At 45.9% G+C, this 22,632-nt stretch overlaps 1 protein-coding gene across 2 annotated transcripts in view; it reads right to left on the reverse strand.

The window, feature by feature from the left end:
* The window catches only part of LOC117364152 (transmembrane protein 127-like), a 145,806-nt gene that overhangs the window by 52,351 nt on the left and 70,823 nt on the right, over positions 1 to 22,632 (reverse strand). The window contains exon 3 of one of the 2 annotated variants that reach the window (XM_033953062.1): positions 9,119 to 9,333. In XM_033953062.1, the coding sequence (XP_033808953.1) occupies positions 9,119 to 9,333 (215 nt within the window). Of the gene's footprint in view, positions 1 to 8,971; positions 9,334 to 22,632 lie in introns of both variants that reach the window. The other variant, XM_033953072.1, reaches the window with a different exon arrangement.

The following is a 22,632-nucleotide window of genomic DNA, read 5'->3' on the forward strand; positions in this document are numbered from 1 at the left end:
TGCTTATGTTCTTATGTTATATGTTGGAGGCGATAGAAACATAATGGCAGATAAAGGCCAAATGGCTCATCCAGTCTGCCCATCCACAGTAACCACTATCTCTTCTTCTCACTAAGATATCCCACGTGCCTATACCATGCTTTCTTGAATTCAGACAGTCTATCTCCGACACCTCTTCCAGGAGACTATTCCACACATCTACCACCCTTTCTGTAAAAAGTATTTCCTTAGATTACTCCTGAGCCTATCACCTCTTAACTTTATCCTATGCCCTCTCATTCCAGAGCTTCCGTTCAAATACGAGACTCAACTCGTGTGCATTTACACCACATAGGTATTTAAACATCTTTATTATATATCCCCTCTCCTGCCTTTCATCCAAAGTATACATATTGAGATCTTTAAGTCTGTCCCCATTCGCCTTATAATGAAGACCACACACCATTTTAGTAGTCTTCCTCTGGACCAACTCCATCCTTTTTATATCTTTTTGAAGGTGCAGTCTCCAGAATTGTACACAATATTCTAAATGAGGTCTCACCAGTCTTACACAGGGGCATCAATATCTCTTTTCTTATTGGCCACACCTCTTCCTATGCACCCTAGCATCCTTCTAGCTGTCACTGTCACCTTTTCAACCTGTTTGGCCACCTTAAGATCATCAAATACAATCACACCCAAGTCTCTCTCTTCTGTCATACACAAGTTCTTCACCCCTTAAACTGTACCGTTCCTTCGGGATTTTGCAGGCTAAATGCTTGACCTTGCATTTCTTAGCATTAAATTTTAGCTGCCAAATTTCAGATCATTCTTCAAGCTCCATTAGATTTTCTTCATGTTATTAATACTATCCAGGGTATTAATAACTCTATTGCCGATTTTGGTATCTACTCTATTGCCGATTTTGGTATCTACTCTATTGCCAATTTTGGTATCTACTATAATAAAACGCTAAGCATGCATGCGCACTCCTACCTGCGTGTTCCGTGATCCGTATGTCTGTGGCCGGCAGGAGTGCACATGCGCACATACAATGGTCCCTTTCTCGCAGGTGATATGCGGTCTTGCCGTCTCCGTCTCCCTTACATTTCATAGCTGACGTTTATTTTTAAGTTCAAAGCCGCCGCGGCGACTCCTCTCTCGAGCTGCACCTGCATCGGAGAAGGCTTCTGATGCAGGCAGGGATCGAGAGAGGAGCCGCGGCGGCGGCTTTGAACTTAAAAATAAACTTCGCTAAAGAACCAAGTAAGCCTTATGCTTCAACGGGGATGTACAGCTATCCAGCCTGAGGGTATAAAAGTCACCGCCGAGCAGGGAAGCATCTGCTGAGGTGGCCCGAGGGTGTAAGAGTAACAGCATTATATCCCGGGAACGGGAGCGGCAGAGAGGGCCGGATCCAAAATCTCGCTACCTCGACGGAGGGAACAGGAATGGGGAAGATGGTAAAAGGAGGACTAGAGCAGGAACGGAGGATTAAAAAATTGGAGCGTGAGAGCCACGGAAGGTGAAGCGGGGTTGTGACTGTTCGAGTATGTGCTCTGGTACTTCCATTTGGCTTGAGAGTAAGCTGTAATAATTTGTAGACTAAAGGCTGAGCGAGGCCCCGAAGGGGAAGAGGTGCCCTGTCTCTGTATATAGCAGCTTTCAAGCAAGGATGTTATGTAGATTAAATAGAGTAGCTGTGTAGAGGTGATCCGAAGAGTAAAGAGAAAGGGAGAGCTTCGCAGAGGCAGGAGATGCCGGATTCGGGGGGGAGAGAGTGGGAGAAGGGAGAGATGTTGGAGTGAAATGAGGAAAGGAGAGAGAGAGACTCAGGGATGGTGTAAGGGAGGGAGAGATGTCAGATTTGGGAGATGGATGAGAAGGATAGAGGGGCTACAAGGGGGGCAGGGAGAGATAGACTAGGGAGGATGGAGGGAGCAGGAGAGAGAGAGATGGCCTTGGGGAATGACAGAGGGGACAGGAAAGGGAAAGATGGCAAAAGGGTTACAACAGGGTCAGAGAGAGACGGTAGAGGGTGTGAAAGGGGGAAAGGGAGAGATGGAAATGGTAGGACCGCTGCTGCTTTGGGGCATTGAGGGAGGAGGGGTTGGTACGTCAAGACCACTGCTGCCACCTCAGGTAATTAATGGGGGTCCAGGAGGCCAGATGGAGGGTCATGGGTGGGGTCAGGGTTTAGGTAGGGCTATTCTAGCACCTGTTACTGTAACAAATGTAACAGGCTAAAACACTAGTCATCCATAAAGAGGTAATCTCACCTGACAGCCCTTCAGTAGTATCGCTTATAAAAATGTTAAAAAGAGAACCTTGAGGCACACCACTGGTAACATCCCTTTCCTCAGAGCAATTTCCATTGACCACTACCCTCTGTTGCCTTTCACTTAACCAGTTCTTGACCCAGCCTGTAACTTTGGGGCCCATCCCGAGAGCACTCAATTTATTAGACAGTTTAGACTCAGTTTATTTATTAGATGGTTCTGGAATGTTCTTAGAGCATTGCCTATTGCTTGCAGTTCAAGAATATTGATATGACGGGTATATTCATGGCCAGACCATGCTCCTTGAGTGTTGAAGCCATCTATATAAGCACACCATTCTAACTTTGAGGCATATTTGGTTAGAAATTTGTGATGGCTGTGGAGGGGGATGGCTGGAAGGGAAAACCAAGTAAGATTGTGAGGAATCATCCATTACTGGAGAGAGTGACAGAGGTCCAAGGTAACTTGCATTGTCCTGTGGCTTGAGACCACTGAATCGACGGGGTCTATTATGAAACTCTGAGGTGAAGACATGTTAATGAAGTGACACGTACCTTGAACACCATGTGACTGAGAAGGCATAACATCTAAAATGCAGCAGGGAGGAGACTATTTAACATAGGTAAATGAGGCTGCCTACTCTGCTTTGGTAGAAAAGCTCAACCTTGAGTAGTATCCAGGAGAGCCCCTATGAACTCCAGCGTCTGAGAAGGGGGCAGATGTGACTTTTGGGAGTTGATGCAAACCTAAGCAGCTCTAGGAAAAAAATTGTTGAACTGATGGCATGTTGAGATGTTTGCAAGGATGAAGCCTTGATCCAACAGTCATCTAAGTAGGATAACACATTAAACCCCCAGGTGTGAAGGGTTGTTGACACTACCACTAGGCATTTCATGAAGACACATGGCTGAAGCCAGTCCAAAGGGCAAGACTTTGTATTAGAAATATAGAGATCTAATGCAAAAGTTCTCAGTAATGGCTCCGCAACTATGGAATACCTTGTCTCAATATATAAGAGAAGAAAATGACTTAAGTCACTTTAAAGGCAATCTGAAGAGTTTTCTTTTTAAAGACGCTTTTAATTTTTAACTATGCTTAAAGTTCATTTTAGTCCTTTTTTATTTTTTACTCTCCCCTCCTCCCTATTGTTCTTTCCATTCATGTCTTCTCTTATATTCTAATAAATACAATTGTAGTTCTGCCCTTCTTATTATGTATCTGTTAGTCTGTAAGTCTGTCAGTTAAACCCATTATATTTAATGACTAAATAGGTATATGCTTATACCTTTTTTAAATTTGTAAATCGCTTAGTAAAGTAAATAAGTGATTCATCAAGATAAAATAAAACTTGAAACTTGAAGATACTTTCTGTGAGCAGGTACGATGAATATATGAGTGTAGGCATCTGAAATCTAGACAGAAAAGCCAATCACCTTTTTCCAGGATCGAAGGGGTCCAGAGAGACCATGTGAAACTTCTCCTTCAGCAAGTATTTGTTGAGGCCCTGGAGGTCTAGAATTGGCTGACGACCTCTGGTCTTTTTTATTATCAGGAAATACTTTGAGTAGAACCCCTGGCCCTTCTCCTGCAGAGCAGCAGATTCTTTTGTATTTAGCTAGAGAAGGGCTGAGAGTTCTTGGTGAAAAAGGGTCTTTTGGAGGGAGTTGAACGGAGACTCTCTTGGTGGGTTGTTTGAAGGTTTAAGGATTAAGGTCAAAATGGATATGACTACTTCATTGATTCTGTTTACTTTGATAGTTGAGCTTGTTTTTATTATTATGTATGTTATATTGTAAGCTGCTTAGGCTTTTTAAGCGGATTATAAATAAAAATGTTTTCTGATCAAGCGTAAGGCATATAGCCCTGAGTGATGCCCTCAAAGTACCCACTAATCTGTTGTTATAAGAGTCCAACATTGATGGAAGTGGATTAATTTATTCAATTTCAATTTATTCAATTTTTTTTAGCCTATCCTCCCAGAGGAGCTCAAAACAGGTTACAAATCAGGTACTCGAGCATTTTCCCTATCTGTCCTGAGCTTCTCGTCCCTTTGAAGACAGGCCAGATCTGTATACCACGGACAGCAAGGCCAGTCCAGGGCCACCAGAATTACCAGGTCCGGATGAGTTGCTATCCTATGGATGATGATCCACCATGGGTCAAGGCAGAAATAGTAAATAAGTTCCTGAGTTGGCCAAGGTTGAACCAACACATCTAGACCTAAGCTTCCTGGCTATGCACTTCGACTGGAGAAGCGCCTGACTTTGGAGCTCTTGGCTGAAGCCATCAAGACTATTTTTGCTCTGCCCAAACGACTCACCGTGAGACTAAATGCTCAGATATCCTTAATGAACACAGGTTCTTGTGACTGAGAAAGTCTGCTTGTACATTTTCCACGCCAGCTATATGTGCTGTGGAGAAAGCCTAAAGGTGGAGATACACCCACTGGAATAGCATCCGAGTTTCCCAACTCAGAGGAGTACTTCTGGTGCCTCCTTGCTGAATCACTGACGCCACTGCTGTGGCATTGTCAGAAAACACCCTTACAGCTCTCCTGTCTAGAGTGTTTTAGAGAGCTTTCAGCGCCAACTGAATGACTCAAGCTCTACACAATTGATCAACCAGCCCTTCTGATTGAGCGTCCACTGGCCCTGGATGGAGCAATCTCCACAATGAGCACCCCAGCCTGAAAGATTCACATCTGTCATGAGAGTAATCCACTATCTGAATCTAAGAGGCATGCTCCTCCCAAGAGCCTCTCCCTGTATCCACTAGCACAGGCTTCTCCGTGCTGACTTCGTCCAAGGCAGTGGCATCTGAAGGGGATGCTGCTGGGGGAACCACTGAGACAGGAGGGACTGTTGGGAGAGGTTGCATGAGCACCCTGGCCCAGGGCACAACCTCCAGAGGGGCCACCATGGATCCTAGTACTCAAAGATACTGGCAAACAGTGGGACTCAGGAGTGCAAAGATATCCCTTTTTGGTTTGGTAGCTTCAGCATGTGTGGCTTGGGAAGAAACACATGTCTTTGGAGCATGTCAAACCAAACTCCCAGATATTCCATCATCTAGGAGGGCGTCAACAGGCTTTTCTTGAAATTGACAATCCAGCCCAGGCGCTGCAGAAGAGACACCACAGAGTTCATTAATTGCTCACACTCCAGTTTGGATAGTTCTGATCAACCAGTCATCCAGATAGGGATGAACTTGGACCACCAGCCTGCGGAAATGCACCACTGCCACCACCACCACCACCATCACTGTGGTGAAGGTGCAGGGGGCTGTCACCAACCCAAAGGGAGGGTTGTAAACTGGAAATGCTGTTGGAGAACATGAAATTTCAAGTACTTCCGATGTCCCTGGAACATAGGGATATGAAGATATCTGTCAGATCCAGAGATGCAAGAAATTATTCCGGAGCCACTGCTGTGATGACTGAATGCACCGTCCAGAATCTGCAGGAAGGCATTGGCCAACTTGAGATCCAGGATGGGCTTCCAGTCTTCTGCGCTTTGCTTTGGGACAATGAAGTATATCTGTCTGAGCCCGATTCATTTTCAGGAACTGGCTCTATTTTGTTTTCCCTGTCCTTTTGTGTTTTTACCCTTATCGGTCCCTCCTTTCCTATTATAAATTGTATTTCTTCCCCTTCTATCCCAATGTTTCCTGTTTAAATTTGTCTAGTTTTTTTTAAATATGATTTTTATATTTTTATTATATTATTGTTAATATTTTATCATGTATTTTCTGTATATGTAAATCGCTTAGTAATTATGATAGGCGATTAATCAAATAATGAATAAACTTGAAACTTGAAATGTCCAAGAGATGCTGCAGTTTTGCCCTGACCTTTAGCACCTTCTCTGGCCTTCCCATAGGAGAGACCAGAAATAAATCCAGTGGGAAACACAAAACGTCTATCTCAGAATTCCTGTATGATGTTCAGCACCCATTGGTCTGAGGAGATCTGTTCCCACTCCTGGAGGAACTCTGACAACCGGCCTTCAGTGTGAGGAAGCACGGCTGAGGCCCTGGTATCACTGGGACTCATTGGAGGTGGGGCTGGTGCAAGAACCCGAAGCCTGCTGGCTATAGCATCGTCTGTAGTTCTGGGAATATATCTGGGCAGACAAGCCTGTGGAATTGTGGTGAAACCTGCATGAGGGACGAAAAATGCTGCAATTTCCTCCCGGGGCATGTTGAGGCTTGTTATATGAAAGGGACTTAGGATGATGGTCCACCATACTAGCCATAAGGTCATCTAACTCTTTTCCAAAAAGCATGACCTTTAAGAGAGTCTGCTGAGAGCTGCCTTGGAGACCGAATCTCCAGCATAGTGGTGAATCCAGAACATTCTGCGAGCTGACAGCATAAACCAAAACCTTGCCCAGGTCACATAAAGCATCTATAACATAATCCACCACTTCGAGCTTCAGGTGGAGGAAGATGTCTTCTTCTGCTGAAGTATCCCGGCGCAATCTCATGTGACAGGCATGCACCACAAAGGAAACAGCAGGTTTCTTAATACTCGAAGAAGCCACTTCAAAAAGCTTCTACAAGACCATATCCACTCTGTGATCCTGAAAATCAGCATCACTCCTCCTGCACTCAGGAGGGCAGTATGTTTGGTCATGTGAGCTACTGCTGAATCCACCTTCGGCTGCTCAAATAGCTGCTGCAATTCTGGTGCCATAGGATAAAGCTTAGCTATGGCCTTAGTCAATCTGGAGTGTCCTACTGCACAGTAACCAGTCGTGAGATGCGGAAGTGGTGGATGTCAGATGTCCTTGCGTTTTGCATCTCCACCAAAAACTGGCACAGGGAGGTATTTCCTGCCCACTTCCTGGACCCAAATAGGCTCCCCAGCCTGGAGGAGGCGAGGCCTGAAACTCCAGCCCCCTTCCCTCGCATTCCATGGCACGCAGTACAAGGATTCTAGGTTCAACATGTAATTATGCCTTCCTCAGGGGACACTACAAAATGAGAATTCAAATAAAACTTTTATACAAGAACATATAAAATATAAGCATATAAATGTAAATATAAAAATTATTCCACACAATATATAATTAATCTAATACAGCTAAAAACAATGATGCAAAACAAATATTTAATAAACAAATAATGAGGACTACTCTGTAGTTGATTAGAACCATTAAGAATAAAACATAAAAAGAATTAAGAACTGGAGGCACAAAATAAAAAAATGAAAAATAAAAATTTAAAAACCTTGACAAATCTTATTGTCCATTTTTTCCAAGTATTTATATATTTTACAATTTATGCATATGGACAGGCTATAAACTCAGATATCCTTAATGAACTTGAAACATGTTAATACAAAAGACAATACCTCAATACTGCCAAAATGCACAATGGTAAGATTGTTGAATCAGCCAAAATGCAAAATAAGGGCAGCCTAGCCAGATACTAAAATAAGCAAAAAACAAATAAGTATACCAATAACAAATAAAATCTCATGATTTTTTTTTTTAAGAGCAATCCTATTTGACCAAAAAGAGTGGAGTATGAAATTAAGGAATCAGAGGTATGGATAAATGTGCATGAGAATCTCAGTGAAGGAAGTCGTTCAAAGTGGCGAACACAAGTGTGAAATCCAGAGACACAGACAGTAGCAATTGGAGAACAAGAATGTGAGACTCAAAGAAACAGCAATTGCATGCTGAAACTAAGATTCTTGCTGGGACGAATATTTACAAAATAAAACCTTTTCTGGAAAATTAGACATTTTTCTTGCCTTTTTTAATGTTCAATTACATTGAGAACATTTCTTAAAGCCACTCGGTATCCTCTTTTGCATGGAGGGGAAAACGGCTGACGCTAAGTGAAAGGGTTCAATGGCCTGGGTTGGTTGAGTAACTAGGATGCTGAAAATGGTCGATGCTCCCAGGAGGTAAAAAGGGCTCAAGGTGGAACCAGTCAGATAAAATACTACAATACGATTAAAAAAAAAAAAAAAACCACAACAAATAATACAGGAAGGAAAAAAAAAAAAAGGGGGGAGGGGCAAATGTTTGATGTACTGAAGAAAAAATGGAAGACGCAGCTTCTGAGCACCAAACTGATGGTTTGAAAGCTGATGTTGGGTGGGAAGGCACTGGCACACACGCATTCACACAGTATGGGCACTAAAAGATTTAAAGTGACAGTGCACTTGGTAATGTCCGTACTAGGTTCTATGTCACCCACATGTGAGAATATCGTGGCTGCTTATCCTTAGAGAACACAGCTATTTCTCTGCTTAAACCATGCCCTTTTTCAGTATCTCTTGCCATCCATTCCCATAGGGTCATCCTTTACAAAATACAGTACATCAGTGCACCAAAACTGTAAGCAGCTTTAGTGCTCTAAGAATTGTGACAATCTGCACTGAACTTTGGAAGAGAGCTTTAGGAAACTTGAGATGGTTGTCCTTTTTTTTCTGTCATAATTCCATTGCTTCCTTTGAATACTAAATGTTTCAAATTAGACACTACAAAATTACTACTTTAACAGAGATTCTCAGAAGGAGGGCAAGGATTTTTGTTATCATTTTTGTGGTTAATGGCATTTCCCCTTTAATTATCCTGAGACAAAGTGGCACTTGTAAACATAAATTTAGAAAACTGCTAAGCTGAATATAAAGATATAAATTGTTTAAATACCATATCAGCTTATGGATATTCATTGAAAAGCACTTAGGGAAAACGTACTTTTACTTTTTAAACATTATAGATAGCATACTGTTGTTCTGCAAATCTCTTCGCCCATCAATATATCATTCACCCATGTTCTTGTATCTCAGCAATGCCCTCATATTCTTCTAGAAGTGGAGCACTTTCTTCTCGTTTTGGTCTTACATTTCTCACAGAGGATGGTCTTCTCAATGTCCTTCCTGCGCGGAAACTTAATATTGCTGCAAAGACCGACACAACAAAGGAAAAGATGGCGAAGAAAAAGCTCTCTCCAAATGCAGTAATTAAATCTGTCTCCTGACTGGGGTATTCCTTAGCATTATTCAGGATTATTACAAAGAGGCAGGTACATAACACCACTGCAGATGCAGAAGACAAGGCTACAAAAGAAAAAAGAAACTGTCATTAGTAATATAATGAAACATTCACGTTTCATCTTTTTAAAAAAATCTATATACTGTATACATAAAATCAGATGTGTGTATGTATGTTCCAGCATAACTCAGAAACGCATGGAGCAATTTCAATCAAACTTGGTATAGCACAGTTACTTACCGTAACAGGTGTTATCCAGGGACAGCAGGCAGATATTCTTGACTGATGGGTGACGGCACCGACGGAGCCCCGGTACGGACAATTTTAGAGTGATCTCACTCTAAGAACTTTTAGAAAGTTCTAGCTCGGCCGCACCGCGCACGCGCGAGTGCCTTCCCGCCCGACAGAGGCGCGCGGTCCCTCAGTTAGTATAAGCCAGCTAAGAAGCCAACCCGGGGAGGTGGGTGGGACGCAAGAATATCTGCCTGCTGTCCCTGGATAACACCTGTTACGGTAAGTAACTGTGCTTTATCCCAGGACAAGCAGGCAGCTATTCTTGACTGATGGGTGACCTCCAAGCTAACAAAAAGAGGGATGGAGGGAAGGTTGGCCATTAGGAAAACAAATTTTGCAAAACAGATTGGCCGAAGTGACCATCCCTTCTGGAGAATGTATCCAGACAATAATGAGATGTAAAAGTGTGAACTGAGGACCAAGTAGCAGCCTTGCAGATTTCCTCAATAGGAGTGGAACGGAGGAAAGCTACAGATGCTGCCATTGCTCTGACTTTATGGGCTGTGACAGAACCTTCCAGTGTCAGTCCGGTCTGAGCATAACAGAATGAAATGCACGCTGCAAGCCAATTAGACAACGTACGTTTAGAAACAGGACGTCCCAATTTATTCGGATCAAAGGACAGAAAGAGTTGGGGAACTGATCTGTGGGGTTTCGTACGCTCCAGATAGTAAGCAAGAGCCCTTTTACAATCCAAAGTATGCAGAGCTTGTTCCCCAGAATGAGAATGAGGTTTTGGAAAGAAAACAGGTAAAACAATAGATTGGTTGAGATGAAATTCAGAAACAACCTTGGGGAGAAACTTTGGATGTGTACGCAGAACCACCTTGTCATGGTGAAAAACCGTAAAAGGTGGATCTGCAACCAGTGCATGAAGCTCACTGACCCTCCTGGCAGAGGTAATGGCAATAAGAAAAAGTACCTTCCAAGTGAGAAATTTGAAAGGAGAGGTAGCTAAAGGTTCAAATGGAGGTTTCATTAAAGCGGAAAGAACCACATTGAGATCCCAGATAACCGGAGGGGCTTTAAGAGGTGGTTTCACATTGAAAAGCCCACGCATGAACCTGGATACCAGGGGATGAGCTGAAAGAAGTTTTCCATGGACTGGCTCATGAAAAGCTGCAATGGCACTGAGGTGGACCCTGATGGAAGAGGACTTCAGGCCAGAATCAGACAAAGAAAGAAGATAATCCAACAACGTCTCCACCGCTAGGGAAGTGGGATCAAGGTGATGAAGAAGACACCAGGAAGAAAACCTCGTCCACTTTTGATGGTAACATTGTAGAGTGGCTGGTTTCCTGGAGGCATCCAGAATGGAACGAACGGGCTGAGACAAAAGAGTATCAGTCGAGTTCAGCCCGAGAGATACCAAGCCATCAGGTGTAGAGACTGGAGGTTGGGATGCAGAAGGGTTCCCTGCTGTTGCGTAAGCAGAGAAGGAAACAGAGGAAGAAGAAAAGGTTCCCTGGAACTGAGTTGAAGTAGAAGGGAGAACCAATGTTGCCTGGGCCACCTCGGAGCAATCAGAATCATGGTGGCTCGTTCCCTCTTGAGCTTGAACAAGGTTCTCAACATGAGAGGTAGAGGAGGGAAGGCGTACAGGAACAGATTCGACCAGTCGAGGAGAAAAGCATCTGCTGTGAGACGGTGAGGAGAGTAAAGTCTTGAGCAGAAACGGGGCAGCTGGTGATTGTGAGGAGCTGCAAAGAGGTCTATCTGAGGAGTGCCCCATTGAGTGAAGATAGACTGTAGAGTTACAGGGTCGAGTGTCCACTCGTGAGGCTGGAGAATTCTGCTGAGTTTGTCCGCTAATGAATTCTGTTTCCCCTGAATGTAAATAGCTTTCAGGAAGAGATGATGGTCTATGGCCCAATTCCAGATCTTTTGGGCTTCCTGGCATAAAAGGCGAGAGCCTGTCCCACCCTGTTTGTTGATGTAGTACATCGCAACCTGATTGTCTGTGCACAACAGAAGGACCTGAGGAAAGAGAAGGTGTTGAAAGGCCTTGAGGGCGTAAAACATCGCTCTGAGTTCCAGGAAATTGATTTGATGCTTCTTTTCCTGGGCTGACCAAAGACCCTGAGTCTGGAACTCGTTCAAGTGAGCTCCCCATGCATACAGAGAGGCGTCGGTGGTGATGACTAGTTGATGAGGAGGCTGATGGAACAGAAGACCTCTGGATAGATTTGAGGATACCAACCACCATTGCAGAGACTGACGAAGAGATGATGTCACAGATATGTGTCGTGAGCAAGAGTCCGACGCTTGGGACCACTGGGTCGCAAGGGTCCATTGAGGAGTGCGCAGGTGAAGACGGGCATGAGGTGTGACATGAACTGTGGATGCCATGTGTCCCAAGAGCACCATCATTTGTCTTGCTGAGATGGACGGCAGAGGAAGTACCTGGTGACATAGAGACTGAAGGGTCTGAAGCCGATTGGATGGCAGGAAAGCTCTCATGAGGAGTGTGTCTAGGATCGCTCCAATGAATTGAAGTCTCTGAGTGGGAATGATATGAGATTTGGGTAGATTGATCTCGAATCCCAGAAGTTGCAGAAACTGGATGGTTTGGTTGGTGGCCAGAAGGACCGCTTGGGCAGAAGTGTCTTTGATCAACCAATCGTCCAGGTAAGGAAATACCTGCAGGTGGTGAGAGCGCAGAAAGGCCGCCACCACAATGAGACATTTGGTGAATACCCTTGGAGATGAGGCGAGACCGAAGGGCAGCACCTTGTACTGGTAATGACAATGATTGATCATGAATCGGAGATATGGTCTTGAGGTTACATTGATCGGTATGTGAGTGTAAGCCTCTTTGAGATCGAGGGAGCATAGCCAGTCGTTTTGATTTAGAAGGGGATAAAGTATGGCTAAAGAAAGCATCTTGAATTTTTCTTTTACTAGATGAATGTTGAGATCGCGAAGGTCCAGGATGGGTCGAAGATCTCCTGTCTTTTTGGGAACTAGAAAGTAACGGGAGTAGAATCCCTGCCCCTTTTGATCTAGAGGAACTTCCTCTATAGCGTTCAGAAGGAGGAGGGATTGGACCTCCTGAATAAGGAGGGCTGATTGAGAACTGTTCAAAGCAGACTCTTTTGGCAGGCTTTGAGGTGGGAGAGTCTGAAAGTTGAGAGAGTAGCCGTGGCGGATGATGTTGAGGACCCATTGGTCCGAAGTGATTACTTCCCACCGGCTGAAGAACAGAGAAAGTCGACCTCCTATTGGTTGAGGCAGGAGAACAGGAACAGGGATACTGGCTATACTGCGGAGAATGAAGTCAAAAGGGCTGTGACTTCTGCTGAGGAGGTTGTTTCGCAGGTTGCTGCTGTTGCTGCTGTCGGGGAGGCTGACGTTGCTGTTGCCTCTGACGTCGAGGTTGTTGAGCAGTGGTAGGCAATGGACGGGCTGTGAAACGGCGTTGATAAGCCGATTGCTGCCTGTATGGTCTTGGTGGAGGAGGCTTCTTTTTATTCTTGAGCAGGGTATCCCAGCGCGTCTCATGAGCCGAGAGCTTTTGGGTGGTAGAGTCCATGGAATCCCCAAAGAGCTCATCCCCTAGGCATGGGGCGTTGGCTAACCGATCTTGATGGTTAACATCAAGCTCGGATACCCGAAGCCAGGCCAAACGGCGCATAGCCACCGACATAGCTGTCGCTCTGGATGTAAGTTCAAAGGTGTCATATATGGACCTAACCATAAACTTACGAAGTTGGAATAGAGACGACAAGCAGGAGTGAAAAGATGGATGTTTTCTTGAAGGAAGATACTTCTCGAAGGAAGCCATGGTGGTAAGGAGATGCTTTAAATAAAAAGAAAAATGAAAAGCATAATTACTAGCTCTATTTGCTAACATAGCGTTTTGGTAGAGCCTCTTACCGAATTTATCCATGGCCCTTCCTTCTCTGCCAGGAGGGACAGATGCATATACACTGGCTCCTGAAGTCTTTTTAAGGGTGGATTCGACAAATAAGGATTCGTGTGGAAGTTGAGGCTTGTCGAACCCAGGAATGGGAATTACCTTGTATAGAGAATCCAGTTTACGTGGGGCCCCTGGAACAGTTAAAGGAGTCTCTAAATTTTTATAGAAAGTTTCCCTCAAGATGTCATGAAGGGGAAGCTTCAAAAATTCCTTTGGAGGCTGATCAAAATCAAGGGCATCCAAAAAAGCTTTAGACTTTTTGGATTCAGCCTCCAAAGGAATGGACAAAGACTCACACATCTCTTTCAAGAAATTGGAGAAAGAGGAAGTGGTCTGTTTGGAGGATGGGTCAGGGAGAGCCGAATCCTCCTCCTCTGAGGAACATTCTCCTTCAGAAAGAAAGGGTTCCTCTGAGTCCCCCCACAGATCAGGGTCTCTGACATGGGAAGAATGGTCCCGAGACTCAGGTGTCGATGTTTGCATGTGTCGGGTTTTGCGTACCGACTTACCCGACCTCATCGATACCGAGTCAGGCGATGCTATCGGTCGCACCGGTGCCGAAGTCTGTACCGATTGATGGTGAGCTGTCGGCTCCGGTGCAAGGACTGGCATCGATACCGATGAAGTTAGGTGAAGCGGTACCGAGACAGTAGAAGCAGGTAAGACAGGTTCGACAACCGGTACCGACACGGGTTGATGTACAACCGGTACCGATGGCTCGGTGCGGACTGGCACCGGAAGGTTCGGTGTCATTATAGCAGGAAGGAGTCGTTCTAATTGCTCCTTAAGCTGCACATGAAGGATGGCCGTAATGCGGTCATCGAGGGATGGCACCGGTACCGCTTTTTTCTTCTGCGGTACCTGCGGTGCCGCTCTACGCCCCGGAGATGAGGAGCCCGATGTCGAGGGACTCACCTCAATAGGGGCGGAGCGCTTCCGCTGGCGTCTAACCGGCGGCAGGACTGGGCTCACTGCACTCGAGGCCGGAAGACGTTCCAGCGGGGAAGGCTTCTTAGCCGGCTTACCTGACTGTTGGGATGCCGGTGTGGAATCACGCGGCGTCGAAGACGAGGGTGCCGACTGAAGCGGTGCCGAAGCCGGAGTCGAAGGAACGGGGTCGGACATCTCGGCACCGAATAACAAACGCTGTTGAATTAAGCGATTTTTTAAAGTTCTTTTCTTTAAAGTAGCACAGCGGGTGCAAGAAGAGGCCTGATGCTCAGGACCCAAACACTGCAAGCACCAGTTGTGTGGGTCCGTGAGAGATATAGGCCTAGCACACCGCTGGCACTTTTTAAAACCCGGTTGAGGGGGCATGAAAGGGAAAACGGCTTCCGCCAAATCGAAGGCCGAGGCTTCGATGGTGGCAGAAGGCCCCGCCGGGGAAAAACCGAAATTGAAGAAAAAAAAAAAATGTAAGATTGTTTTTTTTTTTTTTTTTTTTTCAAAATAAAAGAAAGGTGAAAGAAATCAAACGTTTACGCGAGCGGGAAGGCAAGTTAAGGAAAAAATTTCAACAGCCGTTGAAAACGCGTCTTCTTAGCTCCGCGGAAACTAAGAAACTGAGGGACCGCGCGCCTCTGTCGGGCGGGAAGGCACTCGCGCGTGCGCGGTGCGGCCGAGCTAGAACTTTCTAAAAGTTCTTAGAGTGAGATCACTCTAAAATTGTCCGTACCGGGGCTCCGTCGGTGCCGTCACCCATCAGTCAAGAATAGCTGCCTGCTTGTCCTGGGATAAATATACTATCTGGGAATAAACACTGTGGGGGTGGAAAGGGGGGTGACATGTCAAAAGAATAAAAAACGACAGATATTAGTGTCTAATCCATAGCTTTCCATAGAGAGTCAGAGACAGGGCCATAGAGAGTGCCATTTTTGCTGCTAAAAAATAAAGATATCCATGATTCCTTTTCCTGCCTAATAGAAGATTGGGATAAATAAATATCCGTGCAACAAATGGAGAGATTTCAACCAAACTTACTATCTGGGGGAAAATACTGTGGGATGGGAAGGGGGTGACATGTCAAAATAATCCAAAACCATAGATAAGTGTCTAATCCATAGTTTTCGGAGTCTGTTCCAACATAACTCTGAAACACATGGAGAGATTTCAACCTAACTTGGTATACTTATCACTTACTATCTGGGGACAAATTCAGGGGGGGGGAAGGGGGTGACGTGGGTGGGGGGGCAGGGGGGTAGGAAGGGGGGTGACATTGAAAACGACAGATATTACTGTCTAATCCATAAACGCATGGACAGATTTCAACCAAACTTGGTATACATATCAATAAATGTGGGGGAAAATACTGTGAGGGTGAGAAGAGGGTGACATGTAAAAATTATCAAAAATGACTAGTGTCTAAACCATAGTTTTCGGGCTCACTGAAATGAATACTGACACTCCAGATGCCGTTTAAGTCCAAATTCAGCCCCATAAAAAGGGACATTCCTTTGGGACATATGGGGGGTAGGGCATGTGGGACATGGAAGGGGTGGGACATTTTGGGATAAATAAATATTCAAGCAATGCCGGGTAATCTGCTAGTATTTAATAAATCTCAAAACAAAACAAAAAAGACCCAGCAAATCAATACACACACTCAAATCTCTTACAATTATTAGGTAATAAATCTTATTCAATTTAAAACAGAATTGGAAAGTAAATAATTATCCATTGCCCTAGTAAATGATCATTTTATACATTTCAGGAACATTGTTACTTGCATTGATTGTTCTTAAATCCAAAGAAACTGAAATCAAGCCTCATGAAAGGAACTGGTGGGATTATCGCAGTATTTTGCAATTGCTCATTTTGCTGCCACCAACATGTGATTTATACAAAAATACCCTTCCAAGATCTGAAAGAGGTTCCTCCCTTCAGTAGATCCTAGTAGAAGTTGTACTGGGTGTGCTATAATTCCATTAGTTTACAGATCTTTATTATGATCCCTTTTTTCAAATTCCTCCATCAGGGTTCAGATTCTTTGGTCCTCATTAGAGAATGACACGGGGACAATTTTTTCCCCGTCTCAGCGAGTTCTTTTACTGTCCCTGCCCTATTCCTGCAAGCATCATCCTCATCTGCACAAGCCTCAAACACTTTAAAATCATACATGTTCAAGGCTTGTGTGATTAAGGCAGAACTTACAGGAATGGAGCAGGGACAGTGTATAGCAATAAAACTCATGGGGACAGGATGAGGAAATTGTGGAGACGGGGGAGAAATTTGTCCCTGTCATTCTCTATTACCCAATTCATTACATTTAATTATGTTGTATCACTTGTAAATCTATTGTCATTTATTTGCACATTTGTTCTAATGGGATTATTCTTCCACCACCTTTTGAAAATTCCCAGCCATTCCTGGTCTGATAACTCATTTTCAGGCTCTCTCTCTCACTTTATTGAACAAAAGATTAGATTCTTACATTTGTTAATCTTCTTTCTTGTAAATCCACGCTCTATTCCTGGACAAGTGGGTTATGCATCTCCAGAGACTGCTTATAGGGAGCTCATTTACATAATTTTTTCAGACCCTCCCCTCTTACCTCAGGACTGCCCTCAGGGTGAAAATTCAGTTTGTAGCAAAGCAGATAGTCTTACCTGTAGAGGACAGATAAAAGGAGGAGTACAGGAACACTCCAACAAATCAGTCTAATCCAGTGTTTTTCAACCTTTTTACACCTATAGACCGGCAGAAATAAAAGAATTATTCTGTGGACCGGCATCGGTCCATGGACCAGCAGTTGAAGAACATGGGGCTAAGTCGTGGGCCCGACCCCACCCATCTCTACCCAATCTCCACCCCAGACCCCGCCCCCATAATAGTACTAATTGCACCTTGCATGTCCCATGCCTCATCTGGAAGCCTTCCCTCTGACATTGCAACGTCAGAGAGAAGGCTTCCGGTTCAGGCGCAGGATGCCCGTAGGAGCCACTGCCTGTGGCTTTGTGCACTGAACCAGTTAGGAAGAGGGAGCTGGCTCGAAGATAACGCCGCATTAATCGCACCGTGGACTGGTGGTTGAAGAACACTGTTTTGGGCCTGATGCACGTGCTGGCCCTGAGGACCGGCAGGAAATTTCTGTGGACCAGCACTGGTCCATGGACCAGTGTTGAAGAACACTGGTCTAATCTGCTCATAACATGAAATATAACAATCAAACAACTGAAACAGGTTAAGTAAACAGTATAAACCTGAAATAAATCATGCTATAAAGAAACACAGCCTGTACTAATGGAAGGGGGTGCTACACTAAGGAACCCCAAGGCAAAGTGCATAATATATTTGGATGGATGGTACACTTAGAAAGGCTGGTCAAAAACCATAAGTCCAGCTTACCAGTATATAGCAGACGAGCGGCAAATCAGCATCTCCCAGGGCAGGTTCCAGGAATAGGGCGTGGCTTTACAAGAAAGAAGATTAGCAAAGGTAAGAACCTAATTTTTTGTTCTTGTACAATCCCGCTCTATTCCTGGAAAAGTGGGACATGACAGAGCAGTCCCATAGAGTCAGGGTAGGACTGATGAGCCTCCTGCTAAAACAGAGGAGCCAAAAGCAGCATCCTTTGGCTGCCACATCAAATCTTTACAACTTGGTAAAGGTATGCAAGAAGGACCAGGTAACGGCTCTGCAAATCTCCTCCAGTGAGTTCACCAACAACTCTACCCAAGAAGAGGAAGCGCCTCTAGTAGAATGAGCCCTGACAGAAATAGAGGGCTTCTTTCCGGTCGCAATGTAAGTAGATGAAATAGTTATGCAAATCCATCTGGAAATAGTGACCTTTGAGGCCGGCCTGCCCTGACGAGCAGGACCAGCCAGCACAAACAGGTGGCTGGAAACCTGAAACTCGTTTGTGATCTCCAAGTACCACAACATAATCCTGCGCACATCCAATGACCACAACACCCAGTCCTGTTCCCTCAAACTGGAGGGAGAAAAGGTAGGCAAAAGAAACTTCCTGGTTAATAGATACATAGAAACATGATGGCAGATAAAGTCCAAATGACCCATTCAGTCTGTCTATCCGCATTAATTATTATCTCTTCTTCACCAGTGGGGTGCCGGAGGGCTCGGTGCTTGGACCCGTGCTCTTCAACATCTGGACATAGGTACGACGAACGAGGTGATTAAATTTGCGGACGATATGAAGTTATTCAGAGTAGTGAAGACGCAGGGGGACTGCGAAGATCTGCAACGTGACATAATCAGGCTCGAGGATTGGGCATCGATATGGCAGATGAGGTTCAACATTGGTAAGTGTAAAGTGATACATGCCAGTAACAAAAATCTCATGCATGAATACAGAATGTCCGGGGTGGTACTTGGAGAGACCTCCCAGGACAGGGACTTGGGAGTTCTGATTGACAAATGACTTATAGGAGCTCCCTATAAGCCGTTCACGCAATGTGCAGCAGCAGCGAAAAGGGTGAATAAATGCTAGGAATGATAAAGAAGGGGATCACGAACAGATCGGAGAAGGTTATCATGCCACTGTACTGGGCCATGGTGCGCCCTTACCTGGAGTACTGCATACAGCACTGGTCCTCTTATGGGGAATTTAGGAGACACCTAAAAACATATTTGTTCCTAAAGTACTTAGGCAGCTACACTGAACAATCTTTCCCCACAATAACTGACCGCTTAATCTTAACTCTGTTAGTACTACTCAATCTGTAACTTTTTAATCATTGTAAACCGCATAGAACTTCACGGTCCTGCGGTATATAAACTGTTGTCATTATTATTATTTACATGAAGAAAGACACGGTACTACCGTATTTACGCGGATATAACGCGCACCCGTGTAAAACGCGCACACGGGTATAGCGCGCAGAAACCACACTTGTATGTACGGAAACTTTTGTATACAGCGCTCATGGGTATACCGCGCATGCTGCCCGACTCTCCTCTGGCCACCCCGACTCTCCTTTCGCCCTCCCTGACTCTCCTCTGGTTGCCCCGACTCACCGTTCACCCGCCCTGACTTTCGGTGCACTGCCCCGCCTCTCCGTGCGCTGTCCCGACTCTCCGTTCACCTGCCCTGACTTTCCGTGCACTGCCCCGCCTCTCCGTGCGCTGTCCCGACACTACATTACGGGCAGGAGGGATCCCAGGCCCTCCTGCCCTCGACGCAAACCCCCCTCCCCCCCAACGACCGCCCCCTCCAAGAACCTCCGACCGCCCCCCCCAGCCGACCCGCGATCCCCCTGGCGACCCCCACGACCCCCCCACCCCCTTCCCCGTACCTTTGGTAGTTGGCCGGACAGACGGGAGCCAAACCCACCTGTCCGGCAGGCAGCCAACGAAGGAATGAGGTCGGATTGGCCCATCCATCCTAAAGCTCCGCCTACTGGTGGGGCCTAAGGCGCGTGGGCCAATCAGAATAGGCCCTGGAGCCTTAGGTCCCACCTGGGGGCGTGGCCTGAGGCACATGGTCGGGTTGGGCCCATGTGCCTCAGGCCGCGCCCCCAGGTGGGACCTAAGGATCCAGGGCCTATTCTGATTGGCCCACGCGCCTTAGGCCCCACCAGTAGGCGGAGCTTTAGGATGGATGGGCCAATCCGGCCTCCTTCCTTCGTTGGCTGCCTGCCGGACAGGCGGGTTTGGCTCCCGTCTGTCCGGCCAACTACCAAAGGTACGGGGAAGGGGGGTGGGGGGGTCGTGGGGGTCGCTAGGGGGATCGCGGGTCGGCTGGGGGGGCGGTCGGAGGTTCATGGGGGGGGGCGGTCGTTGGGGGGAGGGGGGTTTGCGTCGAGGGCAGGAGGGCCTAGGATCCCTCCTGCCCGTAATGTAGTGCGAGGTGGGGGTAGGGGGTCGCCGTGGCCAGGAGGGTTTGGGCTCCCTCCTGGCCCGATATTGTCGGGGAGTCGGCGGTCCTTCGGGGTGGGGGTGCGAGCGGTGGGGGTGCGAGCGTCCTTCCGGATGATGAATCGGGCGTCGGGCGGGGTGTGAAATATGTAAAATAAATTTTGTATACCGCGCTCAGGCATATAACGCGCGAAGGGTATGCGCGGTACGTAAAAACGCGTATAACGCGCGCGTTATATCCGCGAAAATACGGTACTTGAAAGGGTCCAGAAAAGAGCGACTAAGATGGGTAAGGGATTGGAGGAGCTGCCGTACAGTGAAAAATTAGAGAAACTGGGCCTCTTCTCCCTCAAACAAAGGAGATTGAGAGGAGACATGATCGAAACATTCAAGGTACTGAAAGGGATAAACTTAGTAGATAAGGACAGGTTGCTCACCCTCTCCAAGGTAGGGAGAACGAGAGGGAACTCTAAAGTTGAAAGGGGATAGATTCCGTTCAAACGTAAGGAAGTTCTTCTTCACCCAGAGAGTGGTATAAAACTGGAACGCTCTTCCGGAGTCTGTCATAGGGGAAGACACCCTCCAGGGATTCAAGACAAAGTTAGACAAGTTCCTGCTGAACAAGGATGTACGCTGATAGGGCTAGTCTGTTAGGGCGCTGGTCTTTGACCAAAGGGCCGCCGCATGAGCAGACTGCTGGGCATGATGGACCACTGGTCTGATCCAGCAGCGGCAATTCTTATGTTCTCTAAGAGATCCCACATACCTAACCCACGCTTTCTTGAATTCAGACAGTCCGTCTCCACCACCTCTTCCAGAAGACTATTCTACGCATCTACCACCCTATCTGTAAAAAAAATATTTCCTTAGATTTACTCCTGAGCCTATCACCTCTTAACTTTATCCTATGCCTTCTCATTCCAGAGCTTCCTTTTAAATGAAAGAGACTTGACTCATGCACATTTAAGCCACGTAGGTATTTAAACATCTATCATATCTCCCCTCTCCTGTTTTTCCTCCACAGTATACATATTGAGATCTTTAAGTCTCTTCCCATAAGCCTTATGACGAAGACCACGCACCATTTTAGTAGCCTTCCTCTGGACCAACTCCATCCTTTTTATATCTTTTTGAAGGTGCAGCCTCTAGAATTGTACACAATATTCTAAATGAGATTTCAGAGTCTTATACAGGGGCATCAATACCTCCTTTTTCCTATTGGCCATACCTCTTCCTATGCTCCCTAGCATCCTTCTAGCTTTCGCAGTCACCTTTTCAACCTATTTGGCTACCTTAAAATCATCACATACAATCAAACCCAAATTAAACTACTGGAGAGATTAAGAGAGCAAAGTGACCAAAGATGCGGGTTTCAAAAATCTCTGCATCATGGGGTCTTCTCCCAGACGAGCACCGCAAAATCCCTACAGTGGTAGTACCAGCCTGCATAAGCAAAGGGATGGTCAAGTCATGTTGGTTGTCTGCGTCATCAACCAGCAAAACATCCCTGGACAAGTCAAGGACACAGGACTTAAGACCCGTGTCCTGGAAAGGGGTAAGACCCGTGTCCTGCGAGGACACCAGAGGAGACGAGAAAGGCACTTTTTTCTTAAGAACATAAGAATTACCGCTGCTGGGTCAGACCATGCAGTCCGCTCACACGGCAGCCCTCTGGTCAAAGACCAGCACCCTAACCAAGACTAGCCCTAACAGCGCCTGTTCTTGTTCAGCAGGAACTTGTCTAATCTAATCTAATCTAAACCTTAAGTTTATATACCACATCATCTCCATGAGAATGGAGCTCGACACGGTTTACAAGAACTAGCAGGAACTTGTCTAACTTTCTCTTGAATCCCTGGAGGGTGTTTTCCCCTATAACAGCCTCCGGAAGAGCATTCCAGCTTTCTACCAAGTGCTCTCTGGGTGAAGAAGAACTTCCTTACATTTGTACGGAATCTATCCCCTTTCAACTTTAGAGAGTGCCCTCTCGTTCTCCCTACCTTGGAGAGGGTGAACAACCTGTCCTTATCTACTAAGTCTATCCCCTTCAGTACCTTGAATGTTTCGATCATGTCCCCTCTCAATCTCCTCTGTTCGAGGGAGAAGAGGACCAGTTTCTCTAATCTTTTGCTGTACGGCAGCTCCTCCAACCCCTTCTAAGTCGCTCTTCTCTGGACCCTTTAAGCCTGATACATCATGTTAATAAAGTCCAACAAGCCTTATAATTGGACTGCTGGTCTTTTTACTGCCCCTCTGGCCCAAGCTCCACTGCCAGGGACCTTTACCATCCACAGAACACGCTGCGTACTCAACCTGGCGGAGTAATGCAGTTGGCCCT

Source organism: Geotrypetes seraphini, chromosome 1, assembly GCF_902459505.1.
Source record: "Geotrypetes seraphini chromosome 1, aGeoSer1.1, whole genome shotgun sequence".
Lineage (NCBI taxonomy): Eukaryota > Metazoa > Chordata > Amphibia > Gymnophiona > Dermophiidae > Geotrypetes > Geotrypetes seraphini.